Below are 18,860 nucleotides of genomic sequence, written 5' to 3' on the forward strand. Positions count from 1 at the left end.
TCCTGATTTACCCCGCCCCCCCCTTCTGATACCCCTATCCCTGTCTAACCCCCCCCCAAAAAAAAAAAAAAAAAAAATTGCACTTATGATGACGACTAAATGTTTAGAACAGCAGTCCAGGTGTATTTTCCTAGTTCTGGATGTGATGCTTTGACTTGTGGTAGAACCTATGCACTTGTAAATCGCTTTGGATTAAAAGCGTCTGCCAAATGACTAAAATGTAATGTAAATGTATATGTGGATAATATGTACAAGTGTAAGCCATGCTATTGTGGATGATGTGGCCTATTAAGTGAAGAGAAATGGTTGAATACAGCCTGGAGCAGCCTGCTTTTGTAACTGCGCCATGAACTTCCCTTTTGACCCTTTCTCAGTCAGAGCTGAATGAAACAATATTACGGATTAGAATTTCTCACTAAATATATTTACATGACATACAATTCGCCATCAGTGCAATACATAGGAATGTTGCATAATTACCAAATATTTGAACTCTGTCCTTTTTAAAGAAAACATAAAAATGACTGATGCTGATATAACTAATAACTAAAGCAACATTTACAACTTTTTGATTGGTGGAAAGCTTCACACAAAAAAATAATAATCTCAGAATCACCCCATCAACAATCAGATACTGTATGTAGTATTGGAAAACGTCATAGCACATGTGGATATATACTGTTCATACAGGCAATGGATTTCCTTTGCAAACTTTTTATGTAACTTTGGCAGTTTTTTGAGAACAAAGTTATTTTTACTGATAAATCAACAATACCAAACTCTCAATGATGTTATGCAAGCTTGTCTTCCACAGCGTATGTTCACAGTGATATTCAGAATGGCCGGAAGCCAACGGCTGGGAAAAAAAAAAAAAAAAAATGAGAGAAAAAAGAATCATTTCTTTCCTTTATGTCTAGACTGACAAAACAAGGACACTCTGCATTGTTACTAACAGTTATAAAATTACAAACATCTATGAAGGTTTACATAGCAGTCGTTGCCATTATTTAAAAAAAATGGTCTCTTTTAAGGGCGGCCTAAAAATACAAAGAGTGTTGGAGCGACGGTGGAAGACCCAAGCCAAGTCACTGTGAGCCCGTGGAGGGAAGCCAGGTCTAAAACGGGACATGCACAACAGAAGTGTTGTGTAACACACTGTAAAAATAGCAGTGCAGATGAAATGTGTCAACAATAATGATGCAGCACAGTCGAAGAGAATGAGTAACACCGGGCAAAATAATCAAGCAAATTTAAAGTATACCAACATAACCATTCTTTTGAACACTGTTTTGTAGTCATTTTTTTTCTCTGGTTTGGCACTTTATCTGAACAAAGTCCTGTTCAAAAAGACGTAAAGTTTTTACTGTAGTACAAAAAGGTATTTAATATCTCTTTTAACATAACTTGTAGAATATAATACTGTACTTTATAGTAAGTATACTTTAGGTAAACACTTTTACATACCGTAGTTTAAAATGAACATTCCAACATGTTTTACATACATGCACAAAAACAAACAACACGACCATTTGCAGTCGAGCCCTCAGACATACAGTACACCAATGTCTCATCTCATTTTTTTATGTTAATGTAATTTTGTTTTTCTTTTACGATACTTCTTCAGGAGACCTTATTTCTGATTTCAGCCGTACGAACTCTTTGGCCATTTCGTCTCCGGTCCTCTGAGAGAGTATTCTAACAATGGTCAATCCGGTGTCGTCCATGGAGACGCTCTTCACCAAGGGGTGGCAGGCCAACCAGCTGCCCTTGTCCAGGAGCTCCCGGAGCTGGATGATGGTCATGCCGATGATGCGGTCCTCCCGGGCGAAGCAGTAGTCCTTCACAGAAACGTGCAGCTCGTAGGCCTCTGGGCCGTGCTCGTTACTGAAAATGCTGCACCGCCACAGTGAGAAGAAACAGACAAAAACCTGTGTGTCAGTAGGAGTGCTGGATGTCCAACTGCCTGCTCAGATATAACGAGCAACACCAAACATCTATCAGAGATCACCCTGGTCATGCAGCGTTACACGTGCGATGTGCGAGAATATTCATGTGTTTCATTTATAAACCTTTATTTAACCAGGATGTTTTTTTTCCAAGACAGACCTGGCCAAGGTAGCAGCCAAACAAATTCACAACACAATACAATATGATTCACAATTAGTGCACAAAAAGACAACAAAATAGATATATATTTAGGCAGATTGGTAACTGATTTCATCACAGAGCAGTTGCACACCTCATTTGTTATGCTAGGATTACGTAGTTTAAAATCATCCAATTAAATTAACTGTGCTGTACATGGAGTAGCACATACAGTATAGAACACATATAGACTAAAGCACAGCTCTATCGTCAGTATAATGTTTTTGTAAAACACTGTTACCACCTACATCGACATACACAACCATTACTAATGTTCCACTTCGTGTCAACTGTCGCTAAGGAATGATTATGTCACTTTCAATGTCAATTTGATGTTTATGTTTAGGACAGGTGTCCTGTGTTAATGTACTGTAGGTGTCATGTAAGCATTATGCATATGGCCTTCAAATAAAGGGTTACCCTTGTTTTTTTACTTACTATTGGAATGTTTCATTGTACTTGGGCGACCAGCTGTTGTTTTTGGTCTTGGTGCTGAATTTGCGCTTTTTGTCGGTGAGCTGAGGCCCAAGGGCATTGACCTCAACGAACGGGCGGAACATGGCGCTGGTCTGCCAACTGAGGTTATTCACTCCCACGACTGAGACAAAAGAGCACACAAACACAAGAAATGAGGACCCGCAGTCCTGAATCCCAAAGGGCCGTGGTCATGCCATGGCCTCTGAAAGCCATAACAAATTTAACCAGGGTTTCATCAACATTTTGTCTAAAATGGAAGTTATTAAATTCAAGGTCTACATTTTGTCTTTGAAAAACACAGTTTGGGGAGTTCAAATCAGTGACTGCTGAAATCGGTAATTTGTGTTTGTAGAAAAAAACCCCCACAATACTTGAGCTTAAAGGTACAATAGCTAATTTCGGACTTCTAACGGTCAAGAGAAGAATTGCAGCAACAAATACGCTCAAACCACAACACTGTTTATCCCACCCCTTCTCTTTGAAGGCACTGAAGTTGGCTGTGGCAACCAATGAGCTTGAATTATAGATGTTTTGGTACAGAGTGCCGGCCTGTCAACTGCATATTTTGAAACCTGAATTTAAGGACTATAAACACAGGCAGAGGGTGAGTCAACATGTCAGTGAGCCTTTTTCAATGATAGGAAGGGATGGTCTTGTAACAATATTTTAACACAAAAATCTTACCTATTAAACCTTTAAATGTGAGTCGCAGTTAGGAGCAACTGTTTGAATTAATCCAGGATTTGATCAACATTTGTTCTAAAACATGACGTTAAATTCAAGGGTTATATTTTGTCTTCAAAACACAGTTTGGGGAGTTGAAGTTGGTGACTGCTGAATTTGCTAATTTGTGATTGTGGAAAAAACAAAGCATAATACTTAAATGTGAGTCGGAGTTAGGAGCTACTGTTTGAGTGAATCCAGGCAGGCTGAAAATCTCTGTGTACCTGTGGCTTTGATGAGTAATCCCCTTGAAGCAGCATGCTGGAGTTGGTGAGGCCTACCTTTAACGCTGACTTTGTGCTCCCCTGTGCCAGGATGGGAGATCAGGTCCACCTGCATGGACACCTCGCCCACTGATCCATTAGATGACTGAACTGAAGATCCAAGAACAAAACAGACTAATCACACAGAGCTCCCACCATTCCCACAATTTGAACTGAGACAGTGGTTCAGCATGGAGGAACATGTATGTACTGTACAGCTCTCTGAGAAAGAAAAAACATAAAAGTGTGACAGGGCTCTATTAAGACAGGAAAAGTTTGGCTTTCTGGGAAAAAAAACACATTACCCTCGTGAAATCTCAATCAATATGAGCACAGTTATTTTCTAATGGTAGCGATCAACGCTGAAAGGTCAAGCATAGTGATCGACAGAACAAACGGCAGTTGTCTCCATCCATCCACAGAGTCAAAGTACAAATCCAAAATAGATACAGGCTGTCACTTTGACACAGTACGAATCCCAAATTTGCATTTAATCTAATCAATAATTGCCAGGACAAGTACTGTGTATTGACAAAGATAATGAAGCGTCAAGAGTTTCTCATGGATGGTATTGCCTGATTACAGTGAAGGGCAGGAGGCCATTTTGGGTGAACGGCCAGCCAACCACACCATGGGGAGATTATTACAAGCTCTTTCACAACTTTGGGTACTTGACTGCCAACACTTATTTGACACCGGCAAGAAGATATATTACCATAAATATATATTAATATTATAATTATGTGATTTTGACTGCCACTTAAATCGACCATGCCTCTAAAAACAACCAACTGTTAAGCATATTTATGACATGTTTGCATGGAACATTCAGCTGTCCAAAGTTTTAGTCCAGTGTGTCAAATTAGAAAATTAAAGCACAGTATACTATTCTGATCAAAATCCAAGCAAGAGCACACATTTTCAGTGCCAGGCCGGTGAGAGGTGGATATTCTACAGCTCACCGATGGTGGTAGGGGCCAGTTCATTCTGATATTGCTGTAATGATTTTTCACTCTCCTTTCTGAGTCACTAAAGAACAGGTAACCACCACTGGCAGCCATTAATATGGCACTAAATTAAATAATACTAATCTATGATTTAATTTGGCTATAATGTAGATCTATTATCTTGAAGGGCCTTGTCACCACTTTACAGACAGACATAAAGATACGATAAAGAAAAAGATTGCCACATATTCTCACCCAACTTTACAGTGTGACAGATAATAAAGGCCTACTCACAACCTCTCACTTTAGGAAGTACCATTAGTATCACAAGGAAGCTCATATCGCTATCACTTTCTAGTTCCAATACCTTTATAGTTTTCATACATCGTGTATAGCTCTCACATCAGACGAGCTGTCACATTGTGTAAAGCTGCTTGTGGATTTCATTGCATGTGGTTTGCAGTGCCTGAAGCACATTTCTTTCGGTTGGTGTGACAGTGTTTTAGCAAGGCAGCTACCAGGCAGCCTTTTAAGTACTGTACTTAATGAGAACAAGGACTTTAATTGTGCTAAAAACAACCCAAACTGGCATTACAGTATAGCTTTTGGCCTTAATTATACTGAAAGTCAAGGACTAATCTCAACAATTTAATTTTTGGAGTTAAAAAATGTACAACAAATTTGGGAAGAGATACAGGAGACCTTTTATTCTTCATTTGCTGTGTTCAAAACATGTGGACACCCCAGCACAAAAAAATATGGGTTTCAAACTTCTTGCTGTGTACATACATAATTGCTATTTGTTACAAGCTGTACTTTTCTGTTTTAATATCAGTATTCAATACACTCTTTCTCAGTTCCAAGTTGTATATATACTACCATGAGAGGGGACTGAAGATAAAATAGCTGACTGCAGTGAATTCAATATGGGCAATCGTACCATTTTAAAGTAAACAGTCCCTTTAGTCTACGTTACCGCTACCAAGTTTAAATCAGATAAATGACAAATGCCACATAGCCTATTTTGACTATTGAGAAAATGCTGTGCCAATGCAAAAGATTTCGAATCTCTCTTGTATTTTCTTCTTGAGAGGTGATGGAGCTTTGAAGAAAATGTAATCCTTTTTCTCTGTACAGATCGATAGATTCTTTCTGTGCATCTTGCATAGGCTGCAAAATAATGATAAAGAAGAAGCGGGCTAGAGTTCCCTTTCAAGTGTTTGCCTCTATAGTGGACTGTAATTGATGGATCTGTCACAATAAATTAAAAGACCTTTGTGCTTCGCCCTGTACCATTACACATTCCTGTGGTTTGCCCTGTTCCTTGGAATTCACGTCTGTACATTATCGAACTGCTACTTATGTGGACGTTACCCTTTTGTCCCATTTGACAAGTGGAGCTGTCTTTCTTCTAGGCTGTTCCGCTGGTTCAACATGGAAAACACAAATATCAGTCCAGTCCAATGGCTGTGTATTTGACAGGAACGTGAAAAACCATAAAGGTACAGAGCTCAGAAAACACCCATTAGGGAACTTGTGCCATTTACTTCACAAGGTCAGACAAGAAACCTAAAGTGTCTCCATTTTATGGTGCTTGAGACAACACCTGAGGAGAGGAAGACTCAGATATGGGATCTGTTCCTCCTCTAGTTTTACACTAAGAATTCTTCATAGGTCATTTGAACCTCAAATAAGGGTGAAATATGTAAAGTCTAAGGTGACCATCACAGCCATAACAAAAGTGCCATCTGCCATAAAATACAGGCAGCTGGTCAAGGAGCATGAATTGGAAGTACTGGGCTCATTCCAATCCCTTATTACGCTTCATTTCCTTGCTCATTTTTCTACTCCTACTGTAGCTCCACCCATCAGGAGAAACTAGAAAAAGAGGCTAGAAAAATAATGATGACAGGTAAATTGAGAAAATGTGAATTAGGCGAATGTAATGTCCTTGCTCCTTCAAACGTCAGGAGTTTGAAGCCATGTCAGTCACAGATGCGTGAAAGATGGGGAGAGGTGGATCCACTGGTCGATTGTTTATACATTGCGCTTTCCTAAAACATACTTCTGCAAAGGATGCGCTGATGTTTTCTTGCTTAAAGGAAGGATTGGGAGTTCCTAACTTCTATTTCTAGCTCCTTGAAGGAACATTTAACAGGTTGGAATGTTCTTAAAGATGGTGGACCTCGATCGATTTTAGGGCTGGGAGCACGGAAAAGAAAACAGAGGAGAAAAATAAGCGATTGGAATGAGCCCACTATTCTGGGTCCAAACCCTGGGCGGCTCCCTGCTGTTCTGCATGTTACTCCCATGTTTTTATGTAGTTGTTGGGGGTGGGGTGGGGGGTGGGGTCTGTCGTTGCAGAAACTGTGCATGCTTTCCCTGGCAAGAGTGATAATGGGGGAGGGGGGTTTCTCGGGAATAAAACAGTGGCAGAGCGTGAAGTGAGCCTGTGTCTTCCTCTAATTGTGTACACAGTCTTCAGTGCTTCAGGGGGTTTATTGTTTTCCTACAAGCCAGCCCTTCCTGTCAGTGCTAAGGAATAAAGGCTTTAGGCAAGTCCAACCTCAGAGATTCCTTATTTAACCCAAGGTAGTGTGTGCTAATGTTGGCCATATACAATCAGTATATTTATACAAAGTCAATGTATTATATGCCATGGTGGATAAGAGCATTTGTTAAACAAATAAAACCTATTTATAATGTGAATTATGCTTTTACCACATAAATATTTCACCAAGCTATAATGGTTGCCATTTTAAATATACATGTTGAGGCACGAGGGAAAGAGGTGTTGTGTCATAAGTTTATTTAGCCCTTAACATCCTGTCACGAGCCGGGATGATTAATGAGAGAGAATAATGGTGCCCTTGATCAAACGTCACCATATCTGCAACTGAGCGAGATTTATTACCATAGAGTAACACACATTGACTGCCATGATAATTATAATTACAACATATTCAATTAAATCACTCAATGCATTGCACTAGTTATGATTCAATAATGCAGAATTGGACAATGCAATTAAAAAAAATTTCATCTTTCTTTTGGAGGGAAATGAATCTATGGATAACGTCTGTCCTCATTACTAAAGCCCCAGGGCTCTGTGGGATATGTTTGATTTGGCTGAATGTAGAATTCCCACTTTCCACTGAGTTATACTACACTCTCAGAAATAAAGTTACGTAAAGTGTCTAAAAAGGTACAAATGCTTGTCACTGGGACGGTACCCTATATAGTAGGTACATGAAATTGCACCTCAATCCAACAATATATCATTAATTTGTGTATTATTTGCTTCGAAAACACACTCATTTGTACCCAAAGAGAACATTACTGTACTTTCAGGGTACGTTTCGGAAATTTGATCCGTGAAGAACAAAAATTCACCTCCACTGACGCTATATTTATGAGAATGTATATCAGGTTTATATACATAAAGAAATCACAATTTAAGTTGGTCAATGAAAATGAGGAAAAGCAGCGGTTCAGTGGGCTGCTACGGCGACAGACTGCACCCGCTGAGAGAGCCTTCTTTCCGCACATCACATGTACAGAGCCTGCAGACAGGCTGCAGAAACAAAATAATTATCCCGCTGACCCACACTGAATAAGGGAGAGAAAAAGAAGTGTAGGCTGAGAGACCTTTCCAACTTTCAAATGTATGCATCTCCGATGAATCCTCGGGGATTAGGTCTTCTGTTAGGCTTCCAATGTAGGTCATTTATTTCTCTGAGACAGAATCGATGCAGCAGCTTGCGGTAGACATTCTGCTTTACTCGATTTCTTCGCGGGGAGGGTTTGGGGGGTGGTTTCAGTGTTAGGTTAGACCCTGTGGACCCAACGGACTCCAAATCCCATCTCACACACTACTTATCCATACTGGAGTCATTACTAAAGCTCAACTGACACGAACAGAAACACAAACAGACTCTATGCTAGGTTCATTGCCAATGCCGAATTGATAAAAAAACAGAAACAGTAACTCTGGATTCATTACCAGTGTTGAAAAGATACATGTAATTAATTTTGGACAGGATACAGCCACTAGTTCCTCTTCTGGTCTGTGGGGGAAGGGGGGTAGTGTACTCCTACGACCGTAAGCACTAAGCCCAAGGGGGTTCATACCCCTGGCAGGTTAAACCAAACCAGATAGGTCAAAGGAACAGAGGAAGCTGTCCCTGGCCCTCCAGGTCGGGGGTTGAGTGTGGAGATAACTACCTACTACTACCTACTAACTACTCTACCCTGGGAAAAAAACATAGTTACAGAAACATTGATGAATGGAAACCAAATTCTGTGGAGGTCCTTTGTCAACGACCTCTGCTCCGAAGGGCTTAGCGTAGTCTATCCTGTGTACCTGTGTATGGCCCACGTTGTGACCTTGTCACACATATCCTTTCATTTCCATTAATGACAAAATAAACACATAAACAAATGACAGGCTTTAACAATAGAAAGGCCCGCATTTCTTACCACCAAGCCTGATGCCCAAACACAAAACTGCTCTGATATCAGTTATATTTCACCCAGTTGTCATATAGTCCATTCAGTTAACTCAAAGTCTCTGGTTAACTGAAAAACTAAAAGTATGTAATCTTCACGGAGGTTTAAACCTCTTTTCTATACCGTAAATACAGCATCCACAGTTACTCATCCGACCATAAACCAACTTCATCACACAATTGCAATCAATGCATTTTGTGTGACGCTATGTGCAAAAGGTTCTATTAAAAAAGTTTTAGGTTTAGATTTGATTGAGAGATTTACGTCAAAGAGTTGGTTCAATTGGTGAATAGTGTGTTGTTGGGGGAGAGTGAGACACCTTGATACCAGTGTTCTCATTTCCTATTGGCTGATAGGGGATTTTTGTGAAGGAAATAGGACAAACTCTGAGTCAAGTTTTTTGAATTTCTATTATATTCTTCTATTCTTTTACAGTGTTGGAGTAATTTAATTTTAAAGTTCACCACCCGATGGTGTCGGCTCAGGCCTTTCTAGTATTAAAAAACATTGTTCGGTAAGTTCAGCTAAATTTACCGCAACAAAGACTAAGAAAAAGTGTTGATTCAATCCAGACCAACATCAAGTGAACCATTTTAGTGACAAAACCATTCAAAATTGAATTTAGTCTAGGACTTGGCTTAAACTGTGTCTGCAAAACCGGCCCATAGTTTCCTGGGGCTCCACCATTCATCGTACAGCAAATAACATTGTCTCACACCCGAGAAACAGCCTGGGCTGCCCCCGGCTTCCAGCAGGACTCACTATATCAAGGGCCAGAATGGGGATACTCAATTTGGAGTTCAAGAAAAAACGAAGGGCATTAGCTCAGGAGGTCCAGTCAGAGCGGTCACCTGGCAGTGGGAGGGTTGCCGGTTCGATCCCCTGCCCTGGGTGTGTCGAAGTGTCCCTGAGCAAGACACCTAATGCCCAGTTGTTCCTGACGGGGCTGATCATGGCAGCCTATTGCCGTTGGTGTGTGAGCGTGTGTGTGTGAATGGGTGAATGGGTGAATGAGAGGCATCAGTTGTAAAGTGCTTTGGATATAATCATTATATAAATGCAGTCCATTTACCATTACCATTAACCATAAGGAATTGACATGCGCTGTATTGGATCATGGAATAAATATTCCTCTTTGATACAGGCACATTCAAGACCTGCTTGGATAGTGGCGGTGGGTGAGCTGAAAACTTTAAACTAATTATTGATCTCTGTTTTCATTAAGCTTCCTTGATTAACAAACGTGGCGACAATCGCACAAATGAACAGGCAAGTAACACACAGGTTCTTCACTTTATGCAAGGGGATTCAATTATCCATTCAATTTAATGAATTTATCCGTTAAAATGTGTTTTAATCACTCAGTATAAGTATGCTTAAGGAAAGAGACGCACCATTCTTACATACCGTGTTTGCTTTCAGTAACAATTGATAACAAAATGTGTTTCAAGATTCTTTAAAATCTGCTTTGAAGATATTTGCCATGAATAGCCTATCCTGCGAGCACAGAGAATGAAGACGTCCACATGCATTACCAAATAATGTTGATAAAACGTAGGCTGCACAATTTGGCAAAGCAAATCAAGATAAATGTATTTGGCCTAAGCGACTAGCAAAACTGCTTAACGGGGAGGGCTATATCTGATGCTTTTGTGTATTTTGTGAATTTATCATTGCATTAATAATTAAAGAAGATTCTGGGGATGTTTTTCCACCCCACCAATTTTCAGCCTACCAACACCAGTGATTAAAGCACATCATTTCATCTCCCAAACACGATGTAAAGAACCTGTGTGTTACTTGCCTGTTCATTTGTGCGTGCATGCTTGTTAATCAAGGAAACCTACTGAAAACAGGTTGAGATCAATGATCAGTTTTAAGGAAAGGTTTTGACTTCCCCACTTCTCAGCTCACCAACTGCCACTGTGTTTTGGATGTATAAAGTCTCCTTCTACGAAATATGCTGCTTCAATGATAAAAAATGGAGCTAAGGGAAAAAGGTGGCAGATAAAAGGTAGACTGAATGGCCTGCTCTCTTCATTGGGTATTCTCATGTAAAACGTCACTCACAAAAATGTAAAAACACAAAGTAATTAACCGCTTATGTGAACCTTACCTTGAGAGGTCTGTGTGCAAACATACTTCTTAATCAACGCGTCTGTAGGCTGGGTGTAAAGACTGAGTGCATATTTCAGTGACTTCAGATCCGGGCTCTTCTCAAGGAACGATCTTTTCAGGCCATTTCCTCCAGCATGGAAGTATTGCTGTGAGGAAAAATATTTATTTAAATTTTCAGTGCATTCATACATTCAGGCAATATAGAAAACAGACATTTACACATGGTAAATTCGCTCAAGCTTACATACAATACTCTCTAATCCCCAACACACACATACACACACTCACACACACTCTCTCTCTCTCACACACACACACACACACACATACACACACTCACACACACCCTCTCTCTCTCACACACACACACACACGCACACACACACACACACACACACACATACACTCAAACTCATGATGTATAAATAGATGCTCAGCCTAGCAAGACTCCAGAATCGGGAATGACAGCCAGAGAATTGAAAAAAAAAAAATCCTCCGTTTTTTACATTAACTCAAGGCTGACATTCCACACATTACATCTTATAAATAGAAATCTTCCATTATTAACATATTTACTCCTGGGAATGTAATGGATTGCTGGAATCAGCAGAACGGAAGCGAGAAAAAGAATTGCAGGCTGTGTTATTAAGACAGATGAGGTTTGCCTAATGTCAAGACCTGCTCCCCTCACCATCCGCTCAAACTAGAGGGCCATATTCTGTCAGGCTTCTTGTTGAATCCTCCTCTACCACTGGTCCAAGTGGCACGCTAGCGGCTCAGGGCAGGAGCCTATTAAAATGCCGTCTAGACCTGTGTCACTTTCAAGACAGCTGCTTAAACCCCCCCCCCCCCCCCAAGGCACCGGCAATTATATCTTGCAAACGGATCCCGTAATTTAAGAAAAATAAGATAATTGCTTTCTCTTGGCTGGGATTTCATCAGAAGATTAATTTTCCCAGCAGCTGATGAATTGTGTTGTTTACCTTCCGGCTTTGTCTCAGCAGACTATTCAATGTCATATTGATCCGCCAGGTGGACACGTCAATTGATACTTTTGTAATGCGCCACAGAAACATTTAGTGTGGTTCACGCCTAAATTCTGTTCAATGAAAGGGAGAATGAGAGGGTAATATCTGTATACAAACATACTACAGCAGTATACTTCTGTAACGTGGCTATGTGTTTCCAAATGATTGGACCTCTCGAACATCTTATTGCTTTGAGCTCCACTGAAAAAGGATTGGGCTCATAATTGGCAGGGGCCATTGTTAATTGCCACATAGCAATGCACAGTTGATTTGACGAAGCAGGAGACAAACCTCCCCTGGAGCAATGCAGGGTTAAGGGCCTTGTTCAAGGGACCAACGGCAGTGCAGATCTTATTGCGGCTACACCGGGATTAGAACCACTGACCTTGCGTGTCCTAGTCATTTACCTTAACCACTACACTACAGGAGTACTTAGACTTATACTTTAGAAGAGTAACTTCTGGCAAGTGGAAAAATGGAAAGCCAAATTAATTGATAGTCAAAATAACACAAACAAATCTCCACATTTCAGGAATAAATTGATTTTTGAATTTAAAGGGATTTTAGATAGTTAGATAGTTAGATAGTTCGTAATTGCTCGAATGCATGGCTGAGCCCCATGGTCTCAGACTGATTCAGATTTTTGCCAGGGTTGACACACAATTGGCACAACTGACCCTCTCCAGGGGTCATACACAATACGCAATTGCATCGCCCAGGGACGGTAGACTTCTCTCTATTGACCACTACAAGGTCTGCTAGCCAAAGCTGCACATAAAGAGTCTTCCTCTTCCTCATTTCTGTGCAAGCATAGAGGCAGCAGTATGAAACAAAATGGCTGGTGGAGGAGAACTGTGGGTGTCTACACACATTTTGTTCAAAATGTTAAAATACTGTCTATATTCCAGGCGGTTAAACCCCCCCCCCCCCCAAAAAAAAAAAACCCCAAAAAAAACATCCATATCATTGAGGAAAAAAAGTTTAGGATTTATCCTAAAAATATTGGAATAAAAAGAACTGCTTTATCTTTACCTTTAAGAATGAAACTAAACACCTATGATGAAGTGGATTTATTGGACTCTCTAAGCTACACCTCCACACCACCAATATACTGTATATATTTCTCCCAAATAGCAGGAGAAATACACATGCACGCATGCATATACACACACACACACACACACACACAAAACTGCAGTACACCCCCCCCACCCCACTCATGTACAAAAAACACACACACAAACATACACACAAACACATACACACTGGACTCTGCATGAGGTTTTTCGATTGTATGGGTCATTGCTAAAAAAACCCAAAATAAAATAAAAATAACTGTTTTATTAAGCCAAGCATGGAGTAGGTTTAGCTTGGTGCCTGGCAAAGTGCTCCTCAAGGCATTGCTTAACTTTCCCGACTGCGTCTTCTCCGTGGAATACAGATGAAAGGCTTTTCCACATCATGACTGATCTCAGCGAGGAGGTGGTCTCCTTGGAGACGCGAGAATCAATGACATTCTACGAGGCATCGCGCCGCGCCAGCACAGAGACGGCTTCGCATGCAGTGCAGCAGACACCAGCTCCTCCCTCAGGGCGAGAGTCAAGCCCAGGAAACACATCTTTTCATCTTCGTATCCTCCGTCGCAAGCCTGATACACAGACGGAATCAGCCCTAATGCAGCACCATACGTTTGGGTGCTTTTAATAAAAAAAGGTTTCATAGGCATGAGTAAAACTGTTAATAGCTAAGGCCGCACACTGTAACAGGAGGCCCATACTATATACTGAGCGCTCTGTTTCTTCTTGATGATGTTCCAAACAGCTTGTCTCGGTAAACCTACTGTTCGCCCTCTGTCTCAGGCAGTTTTTTTGTATTTCTCAGCCTCATAATGGTCCTCATGTTGACAAATGTCAATAACAGACTCAAAAGGTAATCAAGAGCCTAGTATCCACTTTAATCGCATATTCATTGTCTCACAGACTGTGCTGTATATGTCAACATCAGTATATTTTTGGATTATTTTTGCCTCAATAGAAAGAGCCATTAATAGCCTTTTTGCAAAGATTTTCTCCCATAGAAACATGCCCCCAGACTCCCCTTGAGGTATGTTCCTCGACCGCTCCAATGTTCCACCTAAAGTTACACCCTTGGGGACTGATAATAATGGGCTAAAGTATGAAAACAATTATGAAAATAATCAATAAATATAAGGAAAATAAACATTGCAGAGTGAAAAACAGGGCAATTATCAATTTTCTTTGCCATGAAATGGAGCTGCTAAATGAACAAAAAAGAAGAAAGCAGCAGCAGAAGTTGGTTCCCACCTATGCTACAGGACAGGTATCATCAAATCATGGTCCTCAAGGTCCAAGAACTGCTGGTTTTCCACCCTCCCTTTACCTGAGAGTCAAGTGTGAAGGCCCATCAGTGGCACTAATTGTTTAGCTAATTACGTGAGAGAACATTACCTCGAGGTCCAGATTTGACGATGAGTGTGTACAGGAGATGGAGCATGGACAGTGTGGTTGAGGGGAGGGTGGGAGGGGGGGTTTTGATACCTTGATGGTGGGAAGGACCAGGTCCATGGCCGCACACTGCCGTGGGGTGAGGCTGCGGGCCTCCTCTCTGGTCACGTGCTCCTGCACAGACACAAAACAGAACGGGTTTAACGGGTTTAATCCACAGCGCTGTGCTACCCGCCACAACCAGCTGTCTGTTAAGGCTTTGTGCAAATTAGTGCCCTGCCAACAGTCTGCAACATTTAGCAAGTTCTCTCAAAGGGATACATGCTGCAAAAAACAAAAAATAACAAGTATTTTAGTCTAATATTGAGAGATAAAATATTGTATTTTTTAATAAAAAATACAAAAAACGAGGTAATTTCAAGATTTGCCAATGGAATAAGAATGTTTCACTTGTCACAAAATCTTAAATGTTATTACTAGAATAAGATTCACATTTTGTGTAGTCACATTTTGCAGTGTGGAATGTGAAGTCATGACACAGGAAATGGGTAAAGATTATGGCAGAACAGTCTAAAAACACATCCTGTGCACAAAAACTGAATGGTTCCCTCTTAGACAAGACACTGCTTTAATTGCATCAGGTGGTGAAACCGCATGCACCAAAATAGCTCTGGTGCTTGAACAGGATCTGTTAATGGTATTTCAAACTTTATTTCCATTTTTTAACGCTTTTCTCCCCAGTTCCGGCCTCTCATGTCTTATCACACTGCAGTTTACGTCAGACTCACAGAAATGAGACAGCATGTGTGGCTTAAAGACTTTCTTCCTTGATTTAGTCACGTCTTTATAACCATACCTGTCTTAAAGTCTATATTCCAGAAAATTCATACAATTGTAATACTCATGTTTCATTTTCACACTGAAGCTTTTTCACATCCAATTCTGGGAAGACAGTTTGAACTTGGGTTTTATGAAATCCGTGGGCGTGTATGTTGATTTCTGTCAATTTTCCATTCCCCTCCAATCAATATCCTTTAACGCAGCAGGACGTGTGCTCTTTTGACGTTGCCCTCTTTATTTGATGTCAGTCAATTCGGCTCCTCATCTGTCAAAACTTCCCCCTGAAAGATGTTTCACTCGCGCATACTGTACGTCATATCGCGGAAACTAGTGCTACTCCAACATCCATTTCAGCTTGTTTTTAAAAGATGGACTTGCGGGGAGGAGAGGCTAGTGTGCAATGAGACAATTTAAATCTGCCCATCCCTTTGCTAACCCTGTGGGGCTGCCGAACACAGGAGGCACTCACTAAATAACTATCATAGATCAAAACAATAATCACAAAAAACGTTAGATAATAGGAATGAACAAAAAAGGTAAATTCCAAAAGGTGTACTGTAAGATGAACATATTGATGTCTATACGCATGCAGATCAGGTAAGGACTAGAGATCCTATGAGCAATACAGTTAAACTGTTTCAATCTGCTTTTACAGGACACATTTTCAGTGTGTTAGTGGCCCCAAATAAACAGAATGCAACATGCCAGTGTCACAAAGTCACATCTGTCTTGTGCGCAATCACACAAGGGAGTGACATGGGCCAGTAATGTCCTCTGACATTCCAGCCATGTGCAGTGTTGGTGCTGATGATGGCGATTTGACTGCCTTTTTAATCAGTGAAAGAGAGGTTTAATACAAGAGAACCTGTTCATTGATTCCTCTGTCTCATTGGTCAATTACTAAAGATCAGTTCCAAAACAACAGTTTTAATGTTTTGTCGAAGCTTATTGATTAGGTGCTAACTCTAGTTGAATGTGCCGTGACAGGGTCGAGGTTTGTAAAGCCGAAGACCGCCTATTACTCTCTATTAAAGTCAAGAAGTAACCACTAGCCTTGCTAATAACTTCCGATTGTGATATGTCTGGACAAGGAACTATCTCAGGTCACTGGCTACAACTGTTAGATTCAATTATGTCATATAAAAGCAGAATAAAATGTTTATGAAATGGGGCGGGGGGGGGGAAACATCAATAATTCTACAGAATTTATGATCGTTTATAGCTGAGATAACCTTACTTTTATTTCACAACAACCATTTATATACACTTTTACAGTGAAGACAGAAAGTAAGTAATTTTCTTGGGAACAGTGAACCAGCAAAGATTGTATTCCTGGCATGTCAATGTAAGACCATATTATTTGACAATTATTCTGCAATACTGCAGAACTGCTTCACACAATTGGAGAGGGAGGGTGAAGGGTTTTCAATCCAAAATAAAAGTGTATATCAGTTCTATGAAAAATTGTTCAATTGTTCAAATGAATGAAAATGAATATAAAATGAATTCACTTTGTTGAATGGGTATTATCAGTTGGAAATACATAACTTACAGAAATGGATGCATAATTATTGTGTTTCTTGATTGTGTCCCATTACATTATTGTGTCCCCATACACCATTTTAAACATCTTGATTGCCTTGTAGATTAAGAAGAATTACATTTGGATTTAAAGGCATGCAAACACATAACCAAAATTGTTGTCATCTTACTCTCACAACATCATTTAATTTGGAAATTAGGGAATATCCCAAAAGATAATCACTATGAGCACTTTTTCAATGCTTTACAAAAGGACTAGAGCATTAACTGCACCTTTAATTCCTAATCCGTTTTACTCCTGTGATAGATTCACTGCTAAAACTGGTTTTTAAATAACATTTACCCCTTTTTAGACACACCAACATACATTCTTTTAAGACCTATCAATCCTTCGAGGTACTAAAATGTAAACAGATGGTAGCTTGGCTACAAGGACTGTTCTTTTAATCTTTGGAAAAAAGGAACATTTTTCACAAATTAAACAAAAAATAATAAGTAATAAGTAAAACAGACCGAATACTATTTTACTGCGAAAATCTTGCAAGTGTGTATATTTGAATTAGAGGTGCATCCTGACCCGAACCTGACAGGGCCGAAGGTATACTATTCGGCCTATTTTGGCTACAGTATACATTCAGTGAGCACTTTATAGGGTATTTATTAGATTTATTATTTAGACCTATTAAGTCTTCTGCTGCTGTAGCCTATCCACTTCGAGGTTTGAGGCGTTGTGTGTTCAGATATGCTCTTCTGCATACCACTGTTGTAATGAGTGGTTATTTGCGTTACTGTCACTTTCCTGTCAGCTTTGACCAGTCTGGCCCTTCTCCGTTGACCTTTCTCATCAACAACGCTTTTATGTTCACAGGACTGCCGCTCACTGGATGTTTTTTAGTTTTTCGCACAATTCTCTGCAAACTCTAGAGACTGTTGTGTGTGAAAATCCCAGGCGTTACCGAAATACAGTCTGGCACCAACAATCATGCAATGGTCAAAATCACTGAGATTACCCATTCTGATGGTTGATGTGAACATTAACTGAAGCTCTTGACCGTATCTACATGATTGTATGCATTGCACTGCTGGCACACAATTGGCTGATTCGATAATCACATGTATAAGTGCTCAATGAGTATATATCGAGCCTATTTTTAGATCTGTGACATTGGGGTAGATGGGGTATGGGCCAAAAAATATGTGCAATATTAAGTGTGAAAGCTCAAGTACGGTTGTTTTAATTTGATAGTTGAGTATGATGATACACTACAGAAATGACAAGCTTTGCTGTGTGCCATTCCTGTCAATCCTTGTTAACAGCTGGTGGAACTGTGCTTCCCCCTTTCAGTGATCACAAGCACCTTCATGAGCAGCTTCCCTGTGGGAAACACTGCATTATGTTCTATTGTGCTGTAGCCATGCTGTTGCTGGCTTGTTATTTCCTCAGTCAGGCGCTAACAGGCTTGAGCTTCAAATCTCACTAGAACTTGTCGGGCTGGTTCGGATTGGGCTATACAGACGTCTGGCTTAGGCGGACTCGTGCCTCATCTCTAGCCCGATGCAGACCTCGCAGGTGAATATCTGCTCATCCCTAACAATTTCACTTTCCCTCTGTTTAGCCCGTTTACCCTGCCTTCTTATTTATTTTCTTCATGGTTCACCTAATGTCCTAAATTTAATAGAAAACTCTGTTAATGTACTTTCATGGCTCTGGAAGTAGAATGGCGGTGGAAATCAATGCCTTGTGAATTTGGGCAAAGAAAACATCCAATCTGAAACAATCTCAGGCATTATTGTCGTGATTGA

At 40.3% G+C, this 18,860-nt stretch overlaps 1 protein-coding gene across 1 annotated transcript in view; it reads right to left on the bottom strand.

Annotated features, from left to right (window-relative positions):
- Window positions 1–402: 402 nt before the first annotated feature.
- The window catches only part of LOC133131086 (protein unc-13 homolog C-like), a 126,400-nt gene continuing 107,942 nt past the window's right edge, over window positions 403–18,860 (bottom strand). The window contains exons 28-32 of the mRNA XM_061246214.1: window positions 14,769–14,849; window positions 11,176–11,328; window positions 3,627–3,714; window positions 2,584–2,743; window positions 403–1,893 (exon numbers count right to left, since the gene is read on the bottom strand). Of these exons, the coding sequence (XP_061102198.1) occupies window positions 1,608–1,893; window positions 2,584–2,743; window positions 3,627–3,714; window positions 11,176–11,328; window positions 14,769–14,849 (768 nt within the window). The 3' untranslated portion in view covers window positions 403–1,607. The remainder of the gene's footprint in view (window positions 1,894–2,583; window positions 2,744–3,626; window positions 3,715–11,175; window positions 11,329–14,768; window positions 14,850–18,860) is intronic.

Source organism: Conger conger, chromosome 6, assembly GCF_963514075.1.
Source record: "Conger conger chromosome 6, fConCon1.1, whole genome shotgun sequence".
Taxonomy (NCBI): Eukaryota; Metazoa; Chordata; class Actinopteri; order Anguilliformes; family Congridae; genus Conger; species Conger conger.